Source organism: Gymnoscopelus braueri (assembly GCF_963280865.1).
Source record: "Gymnoscopelus braueri genome assembly, chromosome: 19".
NCBI lineage: Eukaryota > Metazoa > Chordata > Actinopteri > Myctophiformes > Myctophidae > Gymnoscopelus > Gymnoscopelus braueri.
In genome coordinates, this window is record NC_137621.1 from 32,980,389 (window position 1) to 32,992,635 (window position 12,247).

A 12,247-nucleotide genomic window follows, 5' to 3' on the forward strand; every position below is an offset into this window, starting at 1 on the left:
CAAAGGTCAGACTAATTGGAGCTTGTGGGAATTTTCTGATGGGTTATTATACACACTGTTTTATTATAAATGTGTTGTCTTTCAAACTCATCTTTTCATATCCATATATTGCTACAGATTTTTGTGTAAGAAAGAAATCTATAAGTATCAAAAGAATAACTGAGAAGTAAAACCTTATTGTACAAAAAGATTGCTATTCAACTTTTGTTAACGATATATTGCACATTTCGGTGACACGTTTCTTTTTTAGCCATGTTTTGGAGAAAACCATCCAAATACAAAGTTTGATTGAAAATGAAATTCTCACATTCAGATGCAACAATAATCCTGATATAACTACAAAGTGGGTAATAATATCCTTAATATGAATCTACTAATATTAGTATGCCTTCTCCTCAGCCTTTCTTGAGTTACATTCTGTATGCGCTGTTGGGCACGGTGGGGTTGCTCACCCACTACCTGCTGCCCCAGGTGCGCAAACAGCTTCCCTGGTACTGTTTCTCCCACCCCCTGCTCAAAACCAAGGAGTACTATCAGTTTGAAGTCCGGGGTAGGTATCCCAACTACATTGCTTGAGCTGTAGCTGCTGTCAGCACTCTGCATGTACTTTGTATAACACTGCAAAGTTTAAGAATTATTCAGCAGCCTGGCAGTACATTATAAACGTGTGGGAGTCAGCACTCTGCATGTATAAGAATACTAGTGACTTAGCATCACTGCAAAGTCTAAGAATTATTCATCAGCGAATTATTCATCAACATTATAAACATGTGGGTTGAGTCAGCACTCTGCATGTATAGGAATACTAGTGATTTAACATCACTGCAAAGAGTTCTGACTGACCAACTAAGCAGAATAGAGTTCAGCCACTGTTCATGTGATCTTCCTTACTTTACTGGCTACTTTTAATGGAACATTCACATCATCATACTCCTGGTTTTTGCAAAGAAGTGCAGAAAATGTGGGCTTGCTGGTATCCTTGTTAATTTGCCTCAAATGCGTGCTCTTTTCTGGCCATTCTGAACAGAATTCAAGACAAATTGTACTGTTTTTATAATGTTTTTTATAATGCTGCTACAATAACACCCCATTATCCTCCATGGAATAATTATCTTTATTATGAATTAATTTAAATAATTTTCGGAAAAACGGAAAACGTTGCTGCCCCACAGCAACGATATAGAACATCCCAGTGAAACATGTCTGTCGGTGAGTCTACTGTAGTTATGTTTCTGTAATTAATTTTGTGTCTTGCTCCAGATGCGGCCCATGTGATGTGGTTTGAGAAGCTCCATGTGTGGCTGCTGTTTGTTGAGAAGAATGTTCTGTATCCGCTCGTCATCCTTAATGAGATGAGTGGCAGTGCCAGACAGCTCGCCAGCCCAAAGAAACTTGACACAGAGTGAGGATTTGTACTGCTTTCCCTCATGGTTGTATAATCTTTGTGTTACTTTAAAAAAAAATCTGGTGTATATTATTATACAGTCAGATATAGTAAATAATATATTCATATATGGTCAGATATGGATATATCATTTACAGTCATATATACATAAATAGTATACAGTAATAATATATTCATATAGTGTATAGTCAGATGTACAGACGGGTGATACATTAAAGCAGGGGTCTTCAATATTTTTCAGGCCAAGGACCCCTGAGCTGAGAGTGAGCTGAAGCAGGGACCCCCTCTATATTGTATAAAAATGTGTTTCAGATTAAACTTTTTTTTTTACTTGGTCTGCTCTTTTTTCCCCCTATACCTCTTGGCCAAAAATAGCCGATCTACAAGCTCACAACACCTCGCAGCGCAAGGCGTTGTGAGCTTGTAGATCTGCTATTTTTGGCCAAAGTTCTCTTCAGAATAGGGATGCTAGGGTTCAAGTGGTCAATGTAAAAAAAAAAAAAAATCACATAACACAAAGATTTGCCGGCCCCCTTGTAGTAACTCTGAGGACCCCCTAGGGGTCCCGTACACCCTGTTGAAGACCCCTGCGCATTAAAGGAAAGACTGTATAACTTGGTGGAGAAACCTAACGAATGCATGTGCTCATTTGTGCAGGGTGGGGGCTCTGATGATCACAGTAGCAGGACTGAAGCTCCTTCGATCGTCCTACAGCAGCCCCACCTACCAGTACGTCACTGTACTGTTCACCATCCTCTTCTTCACCTTCGACTACCGCCACCTCTCTGAGACCCTGCTGCTCGACCTCTTCCTCATGTCCATAGTCTTCAGCAAGGTCAGACATACGACATGCATATTAGTTTTCTGTTCTTCTTATCGTCGCTGTCCTTGTATCTCCTTATTTCAACTTTCTATGTTTTTTTTCGTAAGTTAATGCCCTGCTTCGTTGTACATGAGTGATGCGTAATAGTAGGCAGATTTTGTGGTTAAGTGTGTCTGTGGGTTTTATAAATGTTTAACTAACAACAGCTTGTGACTGAATAATATTTATATTCGGTCCATTGGAATTATTTTTTCATTTCCTGAAAGGTTACGCTTTTGTATATAATAGGTTTCTGCCTGAGAGCGTAAACTTTTTTTTTTGCATTTGATGGGGCCGATGCAATGTAAAACCGGCTGTATGCTCAGTTGCGTGCCAACGTCCTACACAGAAAATAGCCGATATACAAGCTCACAACGCGTCACGACGCAAAGTATTGTGAGCTTGTAGATCTGCTATATTCTGTGCATGACGCATGACATGTGCAGCAAAGTATATCAAGCCCTCACAGTTCCAATACAGAGAATGAAGCTGATGTGCTGTCAGTTTATACTGTTGCTATGGCTAATTTTCAACTCGTGTCCCTAGTATGGCTCAACAGTGCACAGTGTAATTAAAATATACAGCTTTCATGATCATAAAAATACAGTACACTACAATAAAATACACATGATCACTCGCAACAATCAAATAAAAAGTAGTATATAGTGTGTTCAAGCTTTTCTAAACACTCATTACTGTGTGTCAGAGTTGAACATCAAAGACATCAATGTAACAATGGAGCAAAACACACAAGGACAGTGATCAGAATAATAAACAAAACGTAAGAGGAGAACATTTTATATACTAGTAATGTATGTAGTGTTGAAAAGGATATGTGTTCATATTCTCTGTAGTGGCACAAAGGTTGTATGTCTGTTTATAGTGTGGGGGGTATTTAGACACACAACCATATATTTTGTTTATGATGACATCATATGGCTGCTTTTCTGATGTGTGATGTCCTGTGGTTGTCTACAGCTGTGGGAGCTGTTCTACAAGCTGCGTTTCATCTACACCTACATCGCTCCCTGGCAGATCACTTGGGGTTCAGCCTTCCATGCCTTCGCTCAACCCTTTGCTGTGCCTCGTATCCTTTCATCATTTCACGATGATAGATGGCCACGGCATTTTTAGGCTGACATAGAGCACTGGTGAAATATGATTTGATTAGATTTCTTGATTGGAAATAAGCTAGGAACACACGCCACTCAACCATGTTATACACCCATTGACGCAGTCAGTGAACCAAATTGAAACATCTACTGTTTTATCTTTGTTTACCGGTCACAATCTCTCCCGTGCCACCTTTCACATAAATGTCACCACTGTAAAACAGACTGTAATGATTTATACTTTGTTGTCAACCTTGTATATCATCTATTTTCACTGGCGCGCAACAAAATATCAATCAGGCTTAAGCTTGTGTAGCTGCAACCCATTATTAACCTGATGACCCATGTTCAGTGATAGTTAATTTCATAGTATTTTATTTGAATAACTTTGACATGACAGGATAAAATGTGCAGTTTATATGTATTTTTCAAAGTAATCCTTAACACCAAGCCCTATCAGACTCTGCCATGCTGTTTGTCCAGGCCATAGTGTCAGCAATCTTCTCCACTCCTCTCAACCCCTTCCTCGGCAGTGCCATTTTCATCACTTCCTACGTTCGCCCTGTCAAGTTCTGGGAGAGAGACTACAAGTAAGGCCAATTGAATCCTATCCTATTATTACCGTAATTATTTTAATTCCCTATAATTCTTTTAACTCCCAAATAGCTTCTGTTTAATCCCCTTCTAATTACTATGCTCCTAAAATAATGTGACTTCAGTAAGTGCTTAGTTGTAATTAGCACTTCAATTTAACAAAATGTGTTTTGGGTTGTAGCACCAAGAGAGTTGACCACTCTAACACACGGCTGGCCTCTCAGCTGGACAGAAACCCAGGTACGTCATAATGGCTACATATTTTTGTCCTAGCTTTTTAACTGATCCATAAACAAGATGTAATGCACAATATCCCACATGCTATTAAACTAGGGCGACCACCTACGTAGAGATTCATCAAATTAATATTAATTGATTTAGTGCATTCCATTCAGTTATTGTGTGAACTGTTAAAATATTACATATTGTCACTGTCGGGTGGAAGCCTTGTATTTTCAGGACAAAATAACCTGTGTTCCAATGGATGCAATGTAGTTACTATTTAGATAAGCTCGTGTTAATACTTTTCATTGGTTAAATATTTATAAAACCCACAGACAGATTCACTTAAAAAACAATCTAAAATAGCAGCTCTACAAGCTCACAACGCGTTGTGAGTTTGTAGATTGACTATATTTGCTACTTTTGTGCAACACTCTTGTATAAAGAAGTAGGGCATTCATTTAAGAAACATCCATGTGATGTTTTTCTTTATTATGGGCATTCATTTAAGAAAAAACTTGAATATGGAGACAGGGTTTCTGCCCGACAGCGACGATATGGTGGTCTGTATTCTGTTCTTTTGTAAAAGAAAAGGGGAGAAAAAAAACTTCTGTCCCTACCTAGGCTCAGATGACAACAACTTGAACTCCATCTTCTACGAGCATCTGACACGCTCCCTGCAGCACAGCCTGTGTGGGGACCTGCTGTTGGGGCGCTGGGGGAACTTTGGCACTGGAGACTGCTTCATCCTGGCCTCCGACTACCTGAACGCCCTGGTGCACCTGGTGGAGATCGGCAACGGCCTGGTCACCTTCCAGCTCCGCGGACTGGAGTTCAGAGGTAAGGAGGAGAGCACCATGCCCTTTGTAGAGCAGCAGGGAGAATGTCATACATGAAAGGTGGATTCTCACTGGGGCTATGCAAACTAAACCTTTACCCTAAAGCACTTAAGATTCATGCCCACTTATATAGTTATAGTAGGAGGAGAAATACATAGGGTTGTATCAACATACAGCACTGCATATGGGTCAATAAGTATGTGCATTTTACAAATGCATTTGAATCTGACCAGTTTATTACACCAGGTGGATGGGGTTTGCCTCATACTGCAGAACAATGCAAAGCAGTATCTGAAAAATAGTATCTGGTTAATCACACTCAATCTGATACTCAAAGCAGGGTAAAAACAAAACAAAATTGCAAAATACTATTGGTCTTTTGGACACCATTCAAAGTAATAGGGCGGCCGTGTCCATTGAGGTCAATGGAGAAGTGTAGCCCTGTCATACTCGGTTCCTCAAGTTATATAGTTTTGGGAAGTGCTCTAAAGACGTGCTACACTGACTCAGCAGTACTGACTGCTGCTGATTATGCAACGTTTGCTTACAAGCAATACTGCATGTACTGTAGGTGTGCTTTATGACCTTCCATGGGGTGCATGGTGGCTCAGACAGTTTTACCACATGCTCCTTAGATAGATGGACCTTTTTATTGATCACGTGGGGGAAATTCAGTCACTCACTCCTTGTGATTTGAAAGGTCCCGGGTTCAAATCCGACTCCTGGCATCTTGTTTTGAATGTCACCTCTCTCTCTCTGCCTATAAGTGAAAATGCTTGTTTCACCATGAATTGGGTTATGTTTGCCAGTTCAAATTCTGTCAGCAACCTAACAATCTTAACTGTCACATAGAAATAAAAAGAAGAATAACTAATAGCTGCTTTCCACCATCTCATATTCCTGCGGATTGTTTCTTTTCCCAGGGACGTACTGCCAGCAGAGGGAGGTGGAGGCCATCACCGAGGGCGTTGAGGAGGACGAGGGCTGCTGCTGCTGTGAACCGGGCCACCTGCCCCACGTCTTGTCCTTCAATTCTGCCTTCGGCCAGCGCTGGCTGGCCTGGGAGGTGCTGGTCACCAAATATGTGTTGGAGGGCTACAGCATCACAGACAACAGTGCCGCTTCCATGCTGCAAGTGTTTGACCTCCGACGAATCCTGACCACTTACTACGTCAAGGTTAGTGGAGTAGAGCCATTTCCACATAATGATGGGAGTTCAACTTAGAGTTTAACTTACATTGGAGAATCCAATTTGTAATTAAGTGGTCTTCTACCTTTTAATAAATATCAAGTGCTCTCAATCCCTTTTTAAGTACAGGTGACTTTTTATGGTATGGCTCTGCAAGAGGCTAGTTCAGTCTATAATCGGGTCGGTCTGTGTGTTCGGAGCTAATTTAGCTAATACCGCTGGACTGATCAGTGCAGTAGCAGTAAGCCCCATAAGTACATCAATCTTTTTGTGTTTTATACTTTCTGGGGATATTTCATTTTGGAAGAATACTTTTTATATCATAATTTCATGTACGTTTCCAACATACCACACAAATGTTGCACCAGATGTAAACATTAACGTGACATACAATGACACACAAATGAGCCAATCAGAAGCTGTCTTCTAAAACCTGCATTCCACTGTTCCTTCCTGGTGTCAGGGCATCATCTACTATGTCATCGCCTCCCCCAAGCTAGAGGAGTGGTTGGCCAATGAGACCATGAAAGATGGCCTGCGGGGCTGTGGAGAGAGGAACTACGTAGACCTGGACCCCACCTTTAACCCCAACATCGACGAAGACTACGACCACCGTTTGGCTGGCATCTCCAGGGACAGCTTCTGTGGAGTCTATCTGAGCTGGATTCAATACTGCAATTCTCAAAGGGACAAGGTAGGGTTGCTGCTGAGTAACATTTGACCCTGTTGAAGTGAGTGTCGAAACGCGTCGGTCATCCTGTTGCCTTGCTCAAATAAATATGATAAAATTTTCACCTGAAGACGGCGTGCCTCAGTACCTTTTTCCCTACAGTCTGCTTCACCACAAGCAGAAATTCGTTTTCTTTTGCTTCTATGTATACCTACCTGTTTCACTGAAGAGCACCTGTTTGCAAACGCCACTCTGACTGAACCCAGGCAGCGCTTCCTCATTCTGTTTTAAAATGTAACATTTAACCTTTGACTTTAATGTTGTAATATATCACATAATGACCAGACTTTATGGTTTGCAGCATGGCACCCTGGTTGTCAGTAAAACGCAAAGTCTAAGGTTTTAGCCTTGCAATTGTATGTTGCATTGAAGAGTGCTTGAGCAAGACTTGATGTTGATCTGCATAAGAGCAACAGCTAAACATTTTTCATTCTTTCTTTTATCTTATGCTGAAAATGTTTTGACTAAGGGGTGCGCCAGTTAATCTGACAAAAATAATCGTTAAAATAATCAATTTATTAAAAAAATGAAAATAACAGATCTACAAGCTCACAAAGAGAAGACAAGAAATGTAAAGACATTCTCCAAAAAACATGCTTCTCGATTAATCGAAAAAGTGATCGATGGAATAATCGGTAAGAACAAAATCGATAGTTGCAGCTCTAGTTCTGATGTGATTCTTTCATAGCTGTTGAACATTGTTTCTCTCCTTTGCTTCCAGCCACTGGAAAGTGACAAGGACTCAGCCCTGGTGTTGCTGTGCTTTGGCCTGTGTGTGTTGGGGAGGAGAGCCCTGGGGACAGCTGCACACCACATGTCCAGGTTATTTAACACAGTAGTTCTCACTCAACTTTTTTAATTTCAAGGACCTCCATTTTGGTATGCATTTGGCCACTTTTTCCCAAACACTGGGTCCGGACCCATGTGTGGGTCGTGGACCGATTTTTTTGTGGGTTGCGAGGAAATATCCCTCCTTTTTTTTGTTTATTTTGTATTGCTATTTTTATTTCAAAAGATTTCCCAATGTATTTATTTATTTTTCATACATTCAAAATAAATTCAACAATTTTTTCAAATGAATAAAATTAAAACAATTAGAATAAATTCCACTAGTGACTTAAGCGGAAGTGAAAATAGCCGATCTACAAGCTTGTAGATTTGCTATTTTCACTTGTTTGGGTCCTGGGGAGAATTTCTCTTTTGGGTCACGGGCTAAAAAGTTTTGGAACCACTGCATTAGGCCACAGACCCCCATAACTCTGAGAGTGTACAAACTCTGTACATAGCTCTAAGATACAGACCTTTTTAAGGGACAATTTGGTTCCTAACTATCAATCATTTAGCTGGGGACCCCCTGGAACCCCCTCAAGGACCCCTGGGGGTCCATGTACCCACTTTGAGAACCACCGATTTAACAGCCCTCATTATCATGACTGTTGCATGATAGCATTTGTTTTTCAACTACTCAAACACCCTTGACACATGACAATATGTTTCCAACTGATCCAATATTTATTGTGCATGCCTCTTGTTTGTGGATTAGCTGGTATGATTAAAAGAGCATTACAGTACATATAAGAGAAGAGGATTACATAATAAGACACTTTCTTTACTTTGCAAGATGTTGTACATTTCAGACAGTGTGTTTTATCTGGACAAATAGGATCTTTATTCATGACCACATGTCCTCTCTCTTTACCGCAGCAATCTGGAGTCTTTCTTGTATGGATTACATGCATTATTCAAGGGCGACTTCCGCATTTCTTCAGTCAGAGATGAGTGGATCTTCGCTGACATGGAGCTCCTGAGGAAAGTTGTGGTGCCTGGAATCAGAATGTCACTAAAGCTCCACCAGGTGAGGCTCTGAAAGCAGTGAAATCTTTGTACTTCCTCAACAGTGTGCATAACAATAGAAAGTAAAAAGGAATGATAAAAATAGGCTAAAATGTGGCCCTTTGATCAATAATAATATATATATTTAAAACATCTGGTGTTTAATATAAAAATGTGCATTTGCTTTGTATTCTCCAGTAGGATTATATGTTATCCTGTTCAAGAGCCTATTAAATGCAACATTTCCTGTTTCTGGTTTGACCCAGTCAAGCTGCTAACATTTGGCTGCAATCTTGCACCACAACATGTCCCCTGTCTTTAGCTAGCTTATTTATAACGGGTTTAGCAGATAACGTTAGTGCATTTGCAGTAGTAATGGTTAAAAAAAAGAGAAGAAAATAGAGAATTGATTTCCAAAAACCATCAGTTCAGAACGTAATGGAAGAAGGATACATGTTTGTGGAATTGGAGGTTGGGAAGTTTGTTATATTTGACCATTAGAGTGGTATCTTCTTGAACTTAATGTGTTTCATTTGGGACTACGGGGAAATACCGACAGTTATTGACAATGATGGAAACACTGTCTGCTTCCGAAAAGAAAGTGGTTATTTTCACTGTTGATTTGAGTCCAAACAAAATACTCAATTTCCCAGATCAATGGTGCTATACTTGCACAAATGTGTTATTATTTATGAAAGGTGATATAAGGATAATTCCTTTAACAGGTCCGTTCATGAAAGTCCTTGCGGTCTTGTTTCCAATGAGGGCCTGTGAGGGCCTGTAATCAGAATTGATTACAAAAAAGGAGGGGAAAAAAGGGAGAAAATAAATCTTACTTATAATTAATTACATTGTTCACTGTTCATTGAAACCATATTAATGCAATGAAATATTATCAGAGCATTTAAAATGTACATTGAATAATATTTTAATTTATCAATCTTTATTCTTTATAATTGTGCTGGATGTCTAGCATAGTTAAAGAAATGGCATACAATGTATAACATTTTCAAAAAGCTCACTATGTGTCCTCTTTCTGCCAGGACCACTTCACATCCCCAGACGAGTATGACGAGCCGGCAGTGCTGTTCGAGGCCATCTCCACCCACCAGCAGAACCTGGTCATTGCCCACGAGGGCGACCCAGCCTGGAGGAGTGCTGTGCTCTCAAACTCGGCATCACTCCTGGCCCTGCGGCACGTTCTGGACGAGGGAACCAACGAGTACAAGATCATCATGCTCAACCGCCGGTACCTCAGCTTCCGAGTCATCAAGGTACGACATCGTCAAAGATCAGATCAAACTCTGTTCGTAATCTCCAATGGGGCATTTGGTTGTTTCAGTAATGGTGAATACAGCGGCAATGAAAAGTAGAATTGATAAATGAGACAAATCAACTCAAAAGGCAACGCCTGAGAAACTCCAGTATGAATCAAATGAAACCGTTTTTGAGCACACACTCCACACAGATGCATTCAGGTAATTTTTACTTTTAGTTTTGTGTATAAGAGGGTCTGCTGAACCCCTAGTCTCCACGGGGATGGGCAGGAACTTTACCCATAACTTCATGATTCAATGTAAACAGATGGTCTTGGTACAGTAAGTATAGCAGGTGATGTACAACCAACCTCAGTCCAAAGTCAAGTCCTCATCATTTATTCTATGAAGTCATAAACCTTAGTAGTTTTAATATACAAGACTCTCCAGCCCTTGCTGAATCCTCCTTTATATTTTAATGTGTATTGCATATTATTTTTAAATATTTTGTCTGTGTATGTGTCGTGTGTATTGTCTCACTTGGGACTTACTGAAGACCTGCAGCAAACAGAGTGAGGCAGAAGCTAAAATATAGCAGAAAGTAATGGTTTCAACATTCACACACATGACTGAACCTGACATCAGGCCAGTGTAGAGGCTTAAAGGCAGTCTAGTCAGGGGCACGAGGCAGGCACAGATGTTTGTGATTTGAAATACTGAGAGAGGACAAGGGAAAAGGATAGTAAGTATCCTTGGAAAAGGCCCTGCAAGTAGCAGCACTGTAGTGAAAGAAATCCTACAATGTCATCACACGGGGGGAAATAAAGATACACAAGTAAATTGATTTGTCTTCATGACGCAGGAACATATCGATGTCAGACCCCACCCCACCCGACGGAGTGTTACAGTACATAAATTGAACTAGGCCAATATAATAATAATAATAATAATAACCCAAACGTTGTTTCTCTCCTTGACCTTCAGGTCAATAAAGAATGTGTCCGAGGCCTTTGGGCCGGTCAGCAGCAGGAGCTAGTCTTCCTGAGAAACAGGAACCCAGAGCGTGGCAGCATCCAGAACGCCAAGCAGGCCCTGCGCAACATGATCAACTCCTCGTGTGACCAGCCCATCGGATACCCCATCTACGTGTCTCCTCTGACCACCTCCTACTGCAACTCCCACCCACAGCTCGGACACATCCTGGGGGGGCCCATCAGTATTGGAAACATCCGAAACTTTGTTGTCAGCACCTGGCACAGGTTTGTAGTGCTGGGTTATTTATTTGGTAAAGCACATATTGCACTCACTCACTGCTCACCTTATGCATCATCCTCAGTTCAATTTACACCCACGTTATCATCTCAGTCTGTTACTTTGTCATGTAGCTCAATATGTAGAGTATGACATTGCCACTGTCAGAGGAAGGGTCCCCAAGGGTGCCCATACAGAAAGTTAACAAATTCAGATCCCTTGGCATAGGAGGGTCAGCAAGTGGTTCAAGTTTTACTTTATGTCAAATAGCAATTGAGTCACAGAAATAAATAAGTGTGTGTGTGTGTGTGTGTGTGTGTGTGTGTGTGTGTGTGTGTGTGTGTGTGTGTGTGTGTGTGTGTGTGTGTGTGTGTGTGTGTGTGTGTGTGTGTGTGTGTGTGTGTGTGTGTGTGTGTGTGTGTGTGTGTGTGTGTGTGTGTGTGTGTGTGTGTGTGTGTGTGTGTGTGTGTGTGTGTGTACAGAAAGGGAGAGAGTGGAGGTACTTCTTTGGCCTATTGGCGGCATGCAAAGTTTATCTAACATATCCATTTGTTTTATGGTTATTCCAAATTTGTCTGCTAATTCACTTGATATTCTCCTCATTGTCTCCTTTGTGCTGCTGTGTGTCTAGGTTAAGGAAGGGCTGTGGTGCAGGGTGTAACAGTGGAGGGAACATCGAGGACTCTGATGCAGGAGGCCTGTCCTGTGGCAGTGGGAATGGGACAGGGGTCAGTGACTCTCAGCAGAGCTCAGGTTCTCAGGGTGGAATGTCTGGGCCTGCTGCTACCCACTCCTACCAACCACACTCTCTGGGTGAGCATGTTGCATTATGTAATAATAAAAATGTTGATTCTTTGGAATAAGCATGTATAATAACACAAATTGATTACTTTATTAGACAGAAATGTAAACAGTACTGTGGTACAGTAAGAAGTGTAGGCTAAAGGGATAACA

At 41.0% G+C, this 12,247-nt stretch overlaps 1 protein-coding gene across 4 annotated transcripts in view; it reads left to right on the forward strand.

Annotated features, from left to right (window-relative positions):
- pcnx1 (pecanex 1) overlaps nt 1–12,247 on the forward strand; it is a 53,640-nt gene that overhangs the window by 36,496 nt on the left and 4,897 nt on the right. For all 4 annotated transcript variants that reach the window (XM_080415082.1, XM_080415083.1, XM_080415084.1 and 1 more), the window contains 14 exons: nt 400–550; nt 1,261–1,402; nt 2,063–2,240; nt 3,246–3,354; nt 3,840–3,969; nt 4,155–4,213; nt 4,820–5,035; nt 5,958–6,211; nt 6,687–6,917; nt 7,675–7,775; nt 8,658–8,808; nt 9,830–10,060; nt 11,027–11,301; nt 11,925–12,106. In XM_080415082.1, the coding sequence (XP_080271208.1) occupies nt 400–550; nt 1,261–1,402; nt 2,063–2,240; nt 3,246–3,354; nt 3,840–3,969; nt 4,155–4,213; nt 4,820–5,035; nt 5,958–6,211; nt 6,687–6,917; nt 7,675–7,775; nt 8,658–8,808; nt 9,830–10,060; nt 11,027–11,301; nt 11,925–12,106 (2,410 nt within the window). The remainder of the gene's footprint in view (nt 1–399; nt 551–1,260; nt 1,403–2,062; nt 2,241–3,245; nt 3,355–3,839; nt 3,970–4,154; nt 4,214–4,819; nt 5,036–5,957; nt 6,212–6,686; nt 6,918–7,674; nt 7,776–8,657; nt 8,809–9,829; nt 10,061–11,026; nt 11,302–11,924; nt 12,107–12,247) is intronic.